Source organism: Zootoca vivipara, chromosome 12 (assembly GCF_963506605.1).
Source record: "Zootoca vivipara chromosome 12, rZooViv1.1, whole genome shotgun sequence".
Classification (NCBI taxonomy): Eukaryota; Metazoa; Chordata; class Lepidosauria; order Squamata; family Lacertidae; genus Zootoca; species Zootoca vivipara.
In genome coordinates, this window is record NC_083287.1 from 8,614,838 (window position 1) to 8,631,910 (window position 17,073).

General features: G+C 48.6%; 1 protein-coding gene across 1 annotated transcript in view; it reads right to left on the reverse strand.

Moving 5' to 3' along the window:
* Positions 1-17,073, reverse strand: part of ITGA9 (integrin subunit alpha 9) — a 211,824-nt gene that overhangs the window by 125,701 nt on the left and 69,050 nt on the right. The window contains 1 exon segment of the mRNA XM_060280592.1: positions 14,232-14,392. Within this exon segment, the coding sequence (XP_060136575.1) occupies positions 14,232-14,392 (161 nt within the window).

Sequence of the window (17,073 nt, forward strand, 5' to 3'; positions counted from 1 at the left end):
AAAATTGAAAAACGCTGCCACGCATCATTTTGCAGACCATTTTCAGTTTCAGTGACAATTTGAATCCCAGCCTCAATGCATTCTTTACCTTGAGGAAACTGATAAGGACATCACAAGCCAACTGGGTCAGAAGAACAGATGCTCATTAAATTGTAGATCTGTCACTGCCACTAAATACTTTCCCCTCTCTCCCTCACGCATGCACACACATAGTTTCCAAATGTGCAATGCCAGCCAAATGGACCTTGCCCTTTACCGGGCATGTAGCCTGCATCCCAATTCCAGCATAACCAAGCCTGGCAGACAGCATGCAAAGCTCCTTACATTTGTATTCCTTGGAGATAAGACTAATTGCCTAACAAAATAATTGCCTTTTAAGTCCAAGCTATTCGCGAAGACTAGTGGCAGAAGGGGGTAAAGGCAAAATATTATTTCTAGGACCAAATACGTGCCCATTTAACAGGGTCAGCTTACAATGAGACGGCTATGCTCAGGAATAAACTAGATCACGGTGGTCCAACTTTTCATAGCAAGTGGGATGCAATAGTACTTTAACACGGAACCCACAGTCTGCACACTGCCTTTTCATGTAGATGGGGGAGAACAAGGCCAAAATGTGATGCCCCCTCCCCCCCCCAGCCCTGGAACTGGCTTCCCAAAGCTGGCTAAGTGAGGTGCTGGGCTTTGGGAAGGAGGTGCAAGGCTCTGGCACGGTCCTGGAGCCCTCCCACCTCCTTCCCAAAGCTGGAGAAGCACTAACTAGGTTCTGGGAAAGAGGAAGGAGGATTCTAGGACCCTGTCAGAGTTCTCATGGCTCCTTCCCAAAGTCCAATGTCTCACTTACCCGATGTTGTGAAAGCAGCACAAGGGCTGCAGGGGAGCATCAAATGTTGCCGAGGGCCTCCCCAAAGGGGCTTCAAAGGCCACATGCGGCCCTCAGGCCATGTGTTGGACCACCCTGACCTAGATGAACCAAACCACTAGAAGAAAACATGATCTCTGTAGCTCCGTCTTTAATATGCAAGCATCAGTCTGCATATGCTAAGGCTTATTTTTACACTCTTGCCCATTTCAGCAGATCAAGCTGGCAATAAAAAACAAAAGTTTTGATTTTTCCTGGTCAGTTTGCCACCCTGCACTTAGAAACAAATCCTTCCTAACAACTTCACCCACAGCAGTCACCGCCAGGTGCCTCAGCAAGTTAATTAGCTGCGTTGTTCTAAAGTGCATTTCACCAGGTGGTTTTGGGTGATGAGATTTAGACTTTGTGTTCATTAGTACTGGGGTGCAACAGTATGTTCAGGTTGCCTCCTAAGGTTGTCAGCCACCTGCACATTTCCAGTTCTGGGCAGATTTGTGGGGGGAGGAGGAGGACGAGTTTAACAAACCCCAAGCAAGACACATCCGCTTCTGCTCTTCTGCGTTACTAAGACCAAAAGAAGAATTGGTGTGAGGAAGAAGCGGGTATACCCTCTTCAAAGAGGATGCACCCGTACTTATGAACTGTTTTGCTTTGTGAATGCCACAAGAACATGGTCAGCTTGTTTCCATTCCAAGAGTACTTGTCTGCCACTTCAGACCACTTATGGCTATTTGCACCATCAGAAGCAGAGCTAAGAAAAGGCAAGAGCGCTATGCTGCTGCAGATCCACCTAGGCAATGTTAGGAGGCGGCCACAGATGATCAAGCCATTCTAGATGCCTGTCATATGGTGCCGATATTTAGGACCATGTTTGGGTTGAGTTTAGCAGCAACATATATCCATCTTTTGCTTAACGTGATTTGTTTCTAATAGACTGCTAATGGTCAGTTGACAATTCCAGAGCTCACAGAAGAAGGCTTTGAAAAGCCAGAATATGGTGGCTCCTCCCAGGAGCATGAGAAGGCTAGGTGAATATTAATGAAGACAGGTAGGTAGCCGTGTTGGTCTGGATCGAAGTAAAATAAAAAATTCCTTCAGTAGCACCTTAAAGACCAACTAAGTTTTTATTTTGGTATGAGCTTTCGTGTGCATGCACACTTCTTCAGATACAGATATTAATGAAGACAGATCAGGGATGGAGAACTTGCTAGTCCTCCAGCTGTTGCTAGGCTACAACTCCCATCATCACTGATCACTGACCATGCTGATCAGGGCTGGTGGGAGCTGTAGTCCAACATCATCTGAAGGGCCACAAGTTCCCGATCTCTGCCTTAGATCCTTGAGCAAGACTTTGGAGAACACATTGCCATTGCAATGTAGCTAGCAAAAGGAGAAACAAGCCTGAGCTTGCTGGAAATAATGGGGGGCAGGCACTCTCCAGGTCAATGTTGTTTGCCTTGCAGGAGGAACTGATGTTGCATTCCAGACTTTCACCATGCCTGGGTCTTTGCCTGCTCCCCCATACTCAACGTAGACATTTGCAAGTAAGCTGATATCACAATAAGCCTCCTGTGCTTTCCCTCCTAAGAAAACAAGCCTTGTAACTGCTGCTCCTAACCGCATGGGGAAGTGGGGAAAAGCACGTGCGTGAAACAATGCAATTGTTGGAAGAAAGCCGAATGCTTTTCAAAATAATTTCCAAATCCCTCTGAAGTTAACTCTCCGGGGCAAGAAAGGGAAAGAAAGAAGCAGCTGTTGTATCTTGCTACTGAGCTGGAAGGAGGAGAGGTATTAGTGCCAGCTTAAAATAATACAATAACTTAGAAAAATGTTTCGTGAAATGATTTTTAAACACTTTGGGCTAACAAGAAGACTCTAGCATTTGAAGACAAGAATGCAGAAGGGCAACAGTCTGGTAAGAGAAAGGTTAGCTGCATATATATGTGTGAGGGACAAGGGATATCGCGAAGTCCCTCCCCTCCTGAGTTCAAGCCCGTCCCCGAGCAAAGGGGAAAGCAGGGAGAGCTCCGATTCCAGTGGGGAAGCAGGAAGTCGTGTCCGAGGCTCAGGCAAGGTAAAGGAGCCAGGGTCCCAGGTGGGACAGGAAGGGGCAAGTAAGGGGGGAAGACCCATCCCCCCAACTCCAGAATTACGCAGGAAGAGGAGGGGCAAGAGGATGGGTCTGCCAAAGCTTTTGTGTTGGAGAAAGACGCGCCAAAAGCCATTAGGAGGTTCTGAAACCGACTGACAACATCGCTCCGTGTAAATAGCAATGACTTGAGCACTGTAAATACGCAGCACCAATAAAAGAATAAAATGCAGAGCTGCGTAGCGTCGTTACTCTGAAGTAGTCCACTCCGGCCACTGTGACAGCAACCTCCTAATCCTTTTTGGGCTACTTTGGAGTTGCCGGGATGAGCGTGTCCGAGGCGGAGAAGTGGCGGCAGATCGCTGAGCAAGCCCAGCTAGAACTGCAACAGCTGTCGCTGCAGGCGCAGGGAGAATTGAAGGCAGCTAAAGAGGAGACTAAGAAGGTCCAGGACGACCGGCTACAACTTGCGGAACAGGTGAGAGAGCTCCAGGAAAAAGAGCAGCATTTAAGGGCGGTGGCGGTAGACCTCCAAAACAAGCTGGATGCAGAGAAAAACAAGGCGGGAGGGGCTCCCCAAGTCCAAGTGCTGCCAGGAAGGAGAGCAGGGACCCTTGTAAGCAAGTTCAATGGAGACCCGAAGGAGTTTCAGGGCTTTGAGACTGAGATCGTGTATGCTCTTGAGCTGCACCAGAATGAGTTCCCCGATGATGAGCACAGAGTAGCGTTTATTGTGGAACATCTCACCGGAGCAGCCAGGGAGTGGCTAAGACCATTAATCGCAACCAAGAATCCTTGCATGAAAAATGTCCAACAATTTCTAGAAGGTTTGAGGACGATGTATTCGTCCGATAGTCATTTGGACCAGACTAAGGAGGAACTGCATAATTTACGCCAAGGAAATATGACAGTTCGCGCATATTGGGCGAAATTCACCATGCTGGTGCACAGACTGGGGTGGGTTTTGGATTCGCCTCCCATGCAAGCTGCGTTTTACTTGGGTTTGAGCGAGGAGGTGAAGGATGAACTCTCGAGAGGTCCAAAGCCCAGTACTATGGATCAGCTGAGCAAAGCAGCTCTGGCGGTGGGGGTGAGGCAGGAATCCCGGTGGAACGACAAGCAAGCGGCGCGCGCAAAGCGGGCTTGGTTCCCACGGTCGCAGGAGAAGCCACTCCCTCAACAACCCTTTCAAGCCACGCCTGGAGCCAGCCAGGACCAGGAGCCCATGCAGATTGATAGCGCGCGCGCGCGGGCTTTTCAAACCCCAGCGGCGCCAAGACGCAAGGAGGGAAGGGGCGGGAATTGCTTTCTCTGCAACTCACCCCAGCATCTCGTCAGAGACTGCCCACATCGCAGGGAGTGGCAAGGAAAGGCGGGAACGGTGGTGCCCTCCCCCACTGACGCAGCACCACAGCAGGGAAACGGGAAAGCCTGGCTGCAGGAGACAAGGGGCAGCAGCCAGGCACAGTCAGCAGACAACAGCCCCAGCCCGCCCACCCGCACAGAGAGGTGCAGAGCCAGCCCACCCCTCCCAGAGCAGGAGTGGTTCTAGAAGTGACGCTAACGCTCCCAAATGGCTATCCCCTGACGGTCCTCGCCTTAATTGACAGTGGGGCGTCCGCCAACTTCTTCTCGAGAAGCTTTGCAGAAGAGCACCAAATCCAGCTTTTGCAGTTGGATTTTCCTCTGCACGTGGCAACCATTGACGGCAGGGAGCTGCTGGGAGGGGCCATCACACATCAAACCCCCCCCATGAGAATGACGGTGGGAAGGCACTCAGAGACACTGGCGTTCAACGTCACCACCATCTCAGACCCCCCCATCGTCTTGGGCATGAGCTGGCTGGCGCGCCACGACCCCTCCATCAGTTGGCACCAGAGGTGCATCACGTTTGGGTCAGACTTTTGTCTGGAACATTGCATGCAGCACCAACCAGGGGAGGGGCCTCCGATAGCCACGGTGGCCACCATGCATATCAAAGGGGGTGAGGCAATACCCAAGCAGTACTGGGACCTGCAGGAGGTCTTCAGCGAAGCTGAGTCCGACCACCTACCCCCGCACAGGCCTTTTGACTGCCAGATCAACCTGGTGCCAGGGGCGACGATACCCCCAGCCAAGCTGTACGCCATGTCAGACCAGGAGCTGGAGGATCTGCGCGCTTTCATCGACAAGAACCTCAAGCGGGGGTTCATCAGAGAAAGCAAGGCAGCAGGGGGCAGCCCGGTCTTCTGGGTGGACAAGAAAGACACGCAACAACGCCGTCTTGTGGTGGACTTTAGACGGCTGAATTCGGTGACAGAGCCAGTGGCTTTCCCCATGCCCAGAGTGGATGATCTCCTGACAGCGGCACGCAGGGGCAAGATTTTCACCAAGCTGGACCTAAGGGGGGCGTACAACTTGATCAGGATCCGGGAAGGAGATGAATGGAAAACCACGATGTTCACGCCTCTGGGCTCTTTTGAATATCTGGTGATGCCCTTCGGTTTGCAAGGGGGCTCAGCATGCTTCCAGGCCTTCATGCACCACGTCCTGGGGTCCCTCCTCTTCAGGAAATGCTTGGTCTTCCTAGATGACATCCTTATCTACTCGAATGACCCAGTGCAGCATGTGAAAGATGTCAGAGAGGTGTTGCAACGCCTGAAGGAGAACCACCTGTATGTGAAGCTGGAGAAGTGCAAGTTTCACACCAAAGAGGTGGACTTCCTGGGCTACAAGCTGTCAGACAAGGGGCTGGCGATGGACAAGGACAAGGTGCAGGCCATCCTGGACTGGCACAGCCCCAGGACGCGCAAAGATGCCCAACGCCTACTAGGCTTCGCTAACTTCTACAGGAAGTTCATCAAGAACTTCTCTCGCGTTACGGCTCCCATCACGGACTGCCTGAGAGGCAAGCAGAAGTTCAAGTGGACACCAGAGGCGCAAGCAGCGTTCGAAAGCCTCAAGAGAGTGTTCGCCTCAGACCAAAACCTGTTCCATGTGGTGCAGGACGCGCCCCTACGCATTGAGACAGATGCTTCGGAAAAAGCTGTGGGCGCGATTTTGTTGCAACTGGACGCCAACAGGGAGTGGAGACCCTGTGCCTTCTTCTCCAGGAAGCTGACACAGCCTGAACGCAACTACACAGTGTTTGATAGGGAACTTCTCGCGATCTACGCTGCGTTCCAGCACTGGCGACACTTCCTGGTGGGCGCAAAGCACCCCATCCAGGTGTGCACAGACCACAAGAACCTGGAGTTCTGGAGAACTGCCAGGGTACTCAACCAGCGGCAGATACGGTGGGCAGAGTTCTTCTCGAACTTCAACTTCTCCATCCACTACATCCCGGGGGAGCAGAATGTCAGGGCGGATGCCCTCTCCCGCAAGCCAGAGTACATGGAGGAGGAGGCGCCACCAGCCCCAAGGCACATTTTCCCCCCGTCGGCATGGTCCTGCGGAGCAGCAGTGGTGAGCGAGGCAGAACTCACAGCACTGACGGCAGCGGATGAATTTGCCAACCGCATCTTCAGAGAACTGAGAGGGGGGAGGGAGCAGGCAAAAGACTTTGCGGAACGCAAAGGGCTGCTGTTCTACAAGGGTGCGCTGTACCTACCCACCACCCAGCTTCGACGTACGGTCCTCAAGCAGATGCACGACAACCCTACAGCGGGGCATTTTGGAAGGGACAAGACCACTCACCTAGTCATGAGACACTTCTGGTGGCCAGGGGTGAGGGAAGATGTTCGAGACTATGTAAGGGGCTGTACCACCTGCCAGCGGGCGAAGGTGGTCAGAGCAGCGCCACCAGGGTTGCTGGAGCCCTTAGCCACACCACACAGGCCGTGGGAAGTGGTGTCCATGGACTTCATCACTGATCTGCCTTCGTCCAGGGGTAAGACTGCAGTGTTGGTGGTGGTGGACCTCATGTCCAAAATGTGTCACTTTATACCGTGTGCCAGGGCAGTCTCGGCAGAAGAGACAGCCAAACTGTTTGTTGATCACATTTTCAGACTGCATGGATTACCTTTAAGGGTTATTTCGGATCGTGGCCGCCAATTTGTTTCCAGGTTCTGGCGGCGGCTCATGAACCTCCTGCAGGTGGAGGTCAGCTTGTCGACGGCTAGACACCCGCAGACCAACGGACAAGCGGAGAGGGTCAACGCCATTCTGCAGCAGTACCTGAGATGCTACGTCAGCCAGCGGCAAACGGACTGGGTGGATCGCTTGCCACTAGCAGAATTTGCCTACAACAATGCAGTGCACGTCTCCACAGGGGTGTCGCCTTTTAAGGCCAATTACGGGCGCGACCTCAGATCTTTCCCAGAGAGGGAGAGGGAGGAGGAGGAGGAGGAGGGCCCACAGGCTGAGGATTGGGCAGCGGAACTGGAGACGGTGCACCAGCAGCTCAGGGAACACTTGGAGAGGGCAAAGGAAGCGTACAAAAAGGGGGCAGATCGCCACAGGCGACAAGGGGAGGTCATCAGGGTGGGGGACAAGGTGTGGTTGTCCTCGGAGGGCCTTCCCACCAGAGGGAGGTGCAAAAAGCTGGCACCCAAATGGCTGGGCCCCTTCACGGTCACGCAACAGGTCAACCCGGTGGCATACAGGCTGGCACTGCCAGAGGACATGAGGGTGCATCCAGTGTTTCATAGATCGCTGCTGTCGCCGTACAGGGAAAGCAGCAGGCTCAGAGACAGCGAACAAACCCCCGAGGGAGGGGGGGAGAGGGAAAGCAGGGAGCAACTCAATGAGGCCACGGCCATCCTGGATTCAAGGTGGGGGGTGGGGGGCCTGGAGTACCTCATGGCATGGGAGGATGCTCCACCGTCCCAGAATGAATGGGTTCCCGCCAATCAGATACAGGAGGAATTCTTGGTGGAAGAATTTCACGCCCTCTTTCCCCACAGACCCAAGCCCTGGCACATGGAAAGGGAGGGGGAGGAGGAGGAGGCACGGGAGAACAGCTCACCATGGCGCTGGGAAGCGGAGTTTGAGGAACCAGAGGATGAGGTATGGGTGTCGCCAAGATCCACCCAGTCAGAGGAAGGAGCAGATTGGCAAAACATTTTTACCCCCACCAGCTCAGACGCCACGGACTTTTTGGGATTCCCGTCCTCCCAGGCGGAAGGGGGGGGCTCGCAGGACTGGGGGGAGGTGTTCACACCAACGGGCTCGGAGAGCACCGAGTTTTTGGGCTTCCAGTCGTCACCGACACATGGGGGGGGCCTGGGGAGGGGTGAAGGAGAGCTTGGGAGGGGGGTGGATGTGAGGGACAAGGGATATCGCGAAGTCCCTCCCCTCCTGAGTTCAAGCCCGTCCCCGAGCAAAGGGGAAAGCAGGGAGAGCTCCGATTCCAGTGGGGAAGCAGGAAGTCGTGTCCGAGGCTCAGGCAAGGTAAAGGAGCCAGGGTCCCAGGTGGGACAGGAAGGGGCAAGTAAGGGGGGAAGACCCATCCCCCCAACTCCAGAATTACGCAGGAAGAGGAGGGGCAAGAGGATGGGTCTGCCAAAGCTTTTGTGTTGGAGAAAGACGCGCCAAAAGCCATTAGGAGGTTCTGAAACCGACTGACAACATCGCTCCGTGTAAATAGCAATGACTTGAGCACTGTAAATACGCAGCACCAATAAAAGAATAAAATGCAGAGCTGCGTAGCGTCGTTACTCTGAAGTAGTCCACTCCGGCCACTGTGACAGCATGAAAAGGCATTAGTGCTTGGAAAATATACAGTGCCCAGATAAAGACAGGGATACAAACCCAAAGATACCATTTCTATTGCTTTTAGTGAAATGTACACATAACCATGCCACAACATGGCCCCTGTGCAGAGATAATATTATCTATTCCTTCTCTCTCTTCATGACCAGCAGCACAAGGCAAAGTGTCCCTCAAAGGCAACTGGGCATGAAAAAGCATAAACACATCTGTGTGTTACAGGTAGGTAGCCGTGTTGGTCTGAGTCGAAGCAAAATAAAAAAATTCCTTCAGTAGCACCTTAAAGACCAACTAAGTTTATATTTTGGTATGAGCTTTCGTGTGCATGCACACTTCTTCAGACACACTTCTTCAGAACACTGTTTCTAGTGTATCTGAAGAAGTGTGCATGCACACGAAAGCTCATACCAAAATATAAACTTAGTTGGTCTTTAAGGTGCTACTGAAGGAATTTTTTTATTTTACATCTGTGTGTGTTGCAGTTAACCCTTTGTCTTTCGCCTGCAACTATCAACAGATGCTGGCCAGAGTCAGAGATTCAAAAAAGGTTCAAAGGAGTGGTGCTAGTTACATGCACAAATAGCCTAGCACACCAGTACAACTAGCTTGCCCCAATAAACATTTGTGGGATCATGGTTGGAGGTTCAACTATGCGACAGATATCATGCCAAAAGAGCCCAACTGTACTCTCAGAATGACTGTTCGAAAAGGACAGCCACATATTTATTTGCCCTGGACAGAGCTTTGTGCCAACACCAGCCCAGGATGAATGGCAGCTGTACCTGACTCTCAACCTGGACATCATGCATTCTAGCAGCTAGTGATGAGGACGCTGGAATCTAAACAGCAGCATGCAGAAGGTACTACTCTGTTGGCCAAGCTCCCAGCATTTATATCAGACCTAGCCAATCCCCAGGCTTCATATTATCTGCCAACTCCAGGGGTTGATGCTGTATACCCCAATTCTGAAGAGAGTTCTGAGGTCAAAGCTCCTACTGTTGATAGTAGCTCACTAAGCCAAACTCTAGGCTCAGATTATAACCTTCATGTTGAGATGCTCAAGTTTTCGGCACCACAGATGTACAGTGTGCAACCTCTTCCCAACAAAGCACCATGTGATCTAGCTCATGAACTGAGAGTCTGTGTCCCCTTTCAGGTGTTGTTGGACTACAGATTCCATCATCCCTGAAAAGTGGCTATGCTAGCTGGGACTGATGGGAACTGGAGTTAAACATCAGGATGGCCACAGTTCTCCATTCCTCTATAACATGCAGACACATCTGCTCAAGCAGCAGCTATCCCAACAGAAATCCTGTGATCTTCTGTGAATGGCCAAGATTCCTAGCACACAGGAATCAGAACTATATATTTTTTTTCTAATTTCCTTTAGTAATCAACAAGTGAATCAACAAAGGCAGGGCTACTACTAAAGAAAAGCAGAATCAGATATTAAAAGAAATGACTCAATTCCTGTTTTCTAAAACTGATCCCTGTTTTCCTCCCAAAAATTGAAATTGATGTTTGATATTCTCCAATAAAAAAAATAAACACGCATAGATAGATAAGAGGTGCGTCCCTTTTACTAGACCAAGCAGTGGCACACCCGAATAATAAAAACATTAGGAAATGGAAAGCTCATGATCAAGGGTCTTTCTGGAAGTGCAATTCCTGCAGCCACCCTAAAGCAGAAATATTACAAAAGCTCTGTGGCTTGGGAGTGCTGTTGCAGATTGCAAAATCCCATTAACTAGGAAAAGAATTAAGCCAATAGACATTAAAGGATCTTGCATTATAAAATATACATGGCCCATTTAATTTAACAATATCCTGTTTCATCTGAATGTATTAGCACATTGTATATTTAAGAAATGAAACATGGTGTATTTTGAAACTGCAATACATTTGTAACATTGCTCACTCATCTCTAACATCTGGCTTTAGCTGGAAGCTGAGAAAACAAGAGTTTTTACTGCGGAAACTATGGAGAATCAATGGGAAAACTCGATGGAGTGTTTGTTTGCTAAGACAGTTAGCGGTAAACTTCTCTCCCATTGATAACTCAATTGCATGAGGAACTGTCCAGCAGATGCTAACAGAACAACATTCGTGGCAAATGTTAACTTAAGAAAGGTAGTGATGGGCTTCAACATATATATATTGTTTCTAACTGCCTAAAATCTACTAGTTCGATTTCCTATTGCCCTGATCAGCAACTAATTTTTCCATTCCATCAGGGCACAGGGAACAGAGAAAGAAGCATCAGCTCTCTTGAGCGATAAGCTGCACTGAGCTCTCGTCTCCCTGAACGTATTCATTTCATTCAGCCCATACAGTACCTTTTCCTTTTGTGCCATGTCTCTTGGATTTTAAGCCTGAGGGTGTTGCTTCTAAGCCCTACTCCAGGAGCATTTCCTTCTTAAGAGAGGGGGTAAAATGCTTCAAGGAAATGAGTACATTTTGGCAGGGGCCTTTTCACACTAAGCCAGGACTGGGGACTGATAGCATTAACTCCACTTATTGGCTCACTCCCATGCAAGCCAAAGCACACAAGCCAGCTTTTCAATCCCTTCTCCTCAGCGTAAACTGTCTTACCAAAACAGGAAGCTATCTCCCCAAAGAGTAAAGTGGCCTAGGCAGTGTCAAGGCCTGAAAAATTCACAGCGGAATGACCAGAAGCTCATTTACGGCCCTTTGGGCCCAGTCTGTTGTTTTAAGAGCACAATCCACATAACCTTTTCCATTTTGCTCTACCCTGTTGGCTGTATGTGGTCCAAATGCCTATTTTCAGAAAGGGAAAGTAAGGTACGTATATTAGAAGAAGTCACAGCAGCAAGAAAATAAATAGCCATTTTTAAAAGAAGGCTGTTTCATGTTGACCATGTTACAACAAAGATAGTAGATGGGGTTTTGGAACACATGTAAAATTATGAAGGCAATCTCTTACAGCACGTTACAGAACACTGAACTGTTTGTGGCAGTTAATTGAGCAATGTTTCTCTCCCTGACCTCTTTACCATATATATCTCCTAAGTAATCATGACCCCTTCACCCAGCCTTCTTCAGTTTTCAAGGCTCTTCCATATGACAAACATTGAACGGTCAATACTGGAGCACAGACTGTCCAGGACCTTCGCTCCTATCACTTCCCATCCTTCACTGTACAAGCAAATGAACATTCCTGCAATTTTTAGAGCTAGGAAAATAAAATCAGCACTCTGAATGGCCAGGGTGGGGAACCTGTGGACCGTTAGATGCACCTGGACTACAATTCCCATCACTCCTGGCCATTGGCCATGCTGGCTAGGGCTGATGGGGGTTGGAGTCCCACAATATCTAGAAAGCTGCAGGTTCCCCACTCCTACTGTATGGCTTCCCATCTCTCTCACTTCTCCAAAATAACATTGAACGTTGCCCTTTTTGCCTTCAATTATCTAAGCAGCTGCAATTCCCAACAGACTTCAGCAGGCAATTGTTCATCTCCTTGAAGCATATCTCACTCAAGATAATTATCTAGGGGGAAAATGGTAACGGTACAAAAAGGTGGGGTTGTTTTTGGAGGGACATGCTCTTCCTCTTGAGCAGGCATCCCCAACCTGCAGCCCTCCAGATGTTTTGGCCTACAACTCCCATGATCCCTAGCTAACAGGACAAGTGATCAGGGATGATGGGAATTGTAGTCCAAAATATCTGAAGGGCCGAAGGTTGGGGGTGCCTGCTCTTGAGAGTTTCCCCTAATAAGGAAATACCTCTACAACAAGAACAAGCAGAAAATATGTTTTGTTAAGACGTTTAGATGAACTGACCTACAGTCCAGGAATGTTTTAGATCAAAGCAAACTCCATTGATTCACATAGTAGCTGAGCAAGGAACTATATTGAAAACAATATTGTTGCAGTTACACACCACCCCGATCTCCGAGCAGTGAAAGATTCCATGGGTTCCAAGCGCTTACACAGCGTTTGTGTTTCCTTTGGGAACGAGGCAAGTGGAGATTGTGCTGTCTTTGCGATGCACAGTTTAGTTGCACATATATACAACCTGAGCCTACGATGGAGGGCATCAATAACCCGAAAGGGTCTTGTTTCTCCCGTGGCCACAGACTTGGATTCAAAGAGAAATCAAAAGTTGCTCTGACTCTCCAGCTCACCCTCATTGCAAACTCTGCCTTCAACTCTGGCTTTGTCTATTGAGGGAGGAGGCTCCACCCCTTTGCTGCCCCCCACCAAGCTCCTTAATCCCCCAGGAAACTACCTTGGCTATGCTAGGAATTATAAAGCTTGATTAGCTTTTAACACTTGCTGGATCCAGGGATTAGAGGGATCTGGCATTAATTAATGCCACTCCTCAAACTCATAACAATACCAAAGAGGAATACCAAGTCATGCATATTTACATGCCTGCTTAAAGTTTTCTGGAACAGTAATGTTCCACATGAAAAGAAGCTTATTAGGACAGACAGGGGTGGTCTACCAAAATCGTGGGGGGGGGGAGAGAGAGCTGATAAGTGAATGGATGGATTCTCCTCTAGGGACAAGAGCAGCTTCCTGACAGAATTAGCCATTTTGCATCAACTCCTTACTGGAGTCAAACAATTGTGCATTGGAGTCTTATTGCAAATAAAGCTAAGCAAATTAAAACCACTGTACTTGAGAAAGGAAAGCAGCAAGAATAACCAATGCCACAGCAGAGAAAAGTATCTATTTGCAGACGTGGGAAAGGGGACGAGTTCAGGGTCTTTTGAGATAATGCATTTGCTATACGGAAATGAACCAATTGTTACTTGGTTGTTGCAGGAAATCCAAACTTTTTTTCTTCTGCGAATTCTACATTTTCAGGGGAGATCTAGACGTCTTTCCTCAGGGTGGAGCATCAGCTGGAGACACTCTTTCTTTCCAACATTTGTTGTATACGTTCAACAACTGTATATAAAACGCCCAAGTCTTGCCATTACAACGCAATCCATCCTATTTGGAAGTGTGTCCAGCAAGTTTAGTAGGGCTTACACCCAGGTCAGTCTTAGTAACAGGGAACATTTTAGTGATGAGGGCTGGCCTAGGAAATTTTGCTGCCTGCATTAACTCTCCCCCTCACATATTCCATGGTTACCAGTGCTGAATCTTATTTCCAACACTGGCGCCATTAACAGCTTCCTTCACTGCAGGCTAGCTTAGGAGGGATGGGGCAGGCTTTGTGTCACAAACAATTCTGTCCTCCATCGCTTTTCTGCCATCTCCCAATAGTAGGGCTGGCCCTGATTAACTGAACTACCACATGCAGACTAATTTGATCCATAGAATAATAGAATCATAGAGTTGGAAGAGACCACATGGGCCATCCAGTCCAACCCCCTGCCGAGCAGGAAACACCATCAAAGCATTCTTGACATATGCCTGTCAAAGCCTCTGCTTAAAGACCTCCAAAGAAGGAGACTCCACCACACTCCTTGGTAGCAAATTCCACTGCCGAACAGCTCTTACTGTCAGGAAGTTCTTCCTAATGTTTAGGTGGAATCTTCTTTCTTGTAGTTTGAATCCAACAACTGCAAAGACAAGAAGGTTCAACTCATAAATAATATAGGGGAAATGGACTGACCTTCACATAGGCTAGGTACTGTTTGCACTTCTGCTGCATATAGGACAGCTGGAACTGCTCTGTGATCTGGCCCACTGCTTCTCCGGAAGAAACAAAGTAAACCCTGATGGGATGGCCCTTTTCCTTCTTTGCCACATCTGCCGTCAGGTTGCAGTTCAATCCTAAAAAAAAGAAAAAGAAAAATTAACATGAGGGCAATCGTTACATAGAGGTACAATGGTGCCTCGCTTAACGAATGCCCTGCTTAACGAAATTTCCGCTTAACGAAAGGTTTTTTTCTAGCGGAGGTTGCCTCGCTAGACGAATTCGTTTTATGAAAAATTCATCTAGCGAATTGCGGTTTCCCATAGGAATGCATTGAAATTCAATTAATGCGTTCCTATGGGCAAAAAAAATTCAAAAAAATTTCAATGCATTCCTATGGGATTCGCTAGACGAATTTTTCGTTATAAGAAAAGACCCGTGGAACGAATTAAATTCGTCTAGCGAGGCACCACTGTATATGTCTTTAGGATTGCACCACACTGACCTCTGCCATTCAGCAACAGGTCCTTATCTGCAACAGCTTTGGGTGGCTTTTAAAGGCAATTGAACAAATTCCATGGAGGATAAGACTATCAATGCTACCAGACATGATGGCCATGCTCCGTCTCCGGGGTCAAAGTGCTTCTGAATAGCACTTGCTGGAAACCACAGTAGGGCTCTTGCACTCGAGTCCTGCTTGCAGGTTCTCCAGAGGCATTAGGTTGGCCTCTGTGAGAAGAGGATGCTGGACGCTGATAAGCCATTGGCCTGATCCAGCAGGCTCTTCTGGATTCTTAACAAGTGCATGTTCAAATAAAGATATCAAAGCTCCAGAGCAGTGTTTTCCAGCTGTTTTTGAACTACAATTCCCATCATCCCTGACCACTGCTAGCTGCTAGCTAAGGATGGTGGGATTTGTAGTCCAAGAACAGCTGGAGACTCAAGTTTAGAAAACAGTGCTTGAGAGCAAGCTTATGCTACTTGTGACCCAATGACTTAAATGCAACCCGCCAGCCATGTAAGCAACAGTGCCATAAACCTGATTTTGCAGCCCACTTGAGGATAAAAAAGTGTGTCAAGCACTCGGCATTCTGCAATACTTGGTAGAGGGCTACATTCAAGTTGCCGGATCTCGAATTCTGCAAGCCTGCTCTAGTGAAAGGTCTGTTGAAGGAAAGAAGTGCATCTTTTAACTTTGGTAAACTACTGTGTGTTAACAGTATAGTTTTGACACAACTGGTTCCCTCGAATTTCAACACTAGTTACTCATAATTTTGCTAAATGGTACCCTAAACGTTTACAATCAGGACTGGCATCAAAGGTTGGCATAGTAAGTCATCTGCCAAGGTCGCCTTGCTCAAGGGATAAGCTAAAGTTAACACCATTATTGCACAGTGTTCATTAACATCCATGAGCTCCACTCCAATATGAAACTTCCTCTGCTGCAAACCAGACACCTTCCAGCATTCCCTGCATTTATAACTGCACTTAACAGTGTACAATCTGATACTTTGATGGCACATCCCATCAAGATAAGAACGTTGATGTAAAAATGGAAAGTACAGATGCTGCAGATTACTAAGAACCACACAACCAAATTGCATATTGTGCATGCGAGAGTAAAAACCAACTCCTGTGCCTTTTAAATGGCTTATTACATATTTTGGCTGCATATTAGATTATTTAGAGGCATGAGAATTATGTGTGCCGCACATCTGGTTTGTTTCCAATCAAAGCAAAGTATTAAAAAAATATTCTATCAAGAGGGAAACTGAAGCAGCTATTAAGAGACCAAGATCAAGAATTGCAGAAATAATCTTCAGCTCGGCTGAGACCCTTTAGACCTAGAAGAATCCAGTAGAGAAGGCCTTCCGATCATGGAAGTAACTGAAGCCTGGAAAGAGGGAGAGGGGTGAGGAGGTGGAAAGGTCACTGTGGTGCAAATGCATGGTTGAGAGTGCCAGAATGGCTCTGGCAAGGGGTGCCCACACCAACCTCCACACCCTGCCTCTTCTTCCTCCCGGTAAGCTGCAGGGATATCCATGCCAGGAAGCCAGGTAACCACCACTGCCCCTGATAGCTGCTTCTGTTTTGACCAGGGATGACTTCTGAATGTTGTTGAACTAAAGCTCCCATCATCCCTGCCAGGGGCTGATGGAAACTGAGCTCAAGCACATCTGAAGGGTCACATGATCCCCATCCCTGCTAGAAGAACTAGTGCCTGAAATTGCTTCTTCCCTCCTCCATCCCCATCCCCTTCCCCTTGTGTGTGACATCTTTTAGGGAAGGGGCTGTTTGACTACAGATCATTGCAAACCGAGAGCCTTTTTCAACTGGCATGATGTAAAAATGCTTCAAATACACAAACCATCCAGTCTGCAGGGGGAGCGTCTATACACCAAATGTCTCACTAAGTTGTGGCAACAAGCCACCCGATGGAGCAGCTTAAAGCACCTTGCACATCGTAGTCGCAGTGAGCACACTGACTCTCAGACGAACAGAAAACTGTCCAGGAGCAATCGACATCCAGCTGTGACCAGGCCACCTCTCAGCAACAGCTGACGTTTTACAATCTCGAGTAGGATATTTCACATCTTTCTCCACTTTGCCTTTTGGCAGACACAACCAATGATGTCAGAAGTGGAAAACTGAAACAGCAAGTCTAACTTGGAGGGGGGGGGAACCAGCTTGCAGATGTCACTAGATTGGTAGTTACCAGCCGACTCGGATCACCCCCTTTGTATGCTGCTCTCTGAGGGGCTTGTGTCTAAGTGAGTTTCAGCTCATAAAGAGTCGCTTCATATAATGCTGTAAGCAG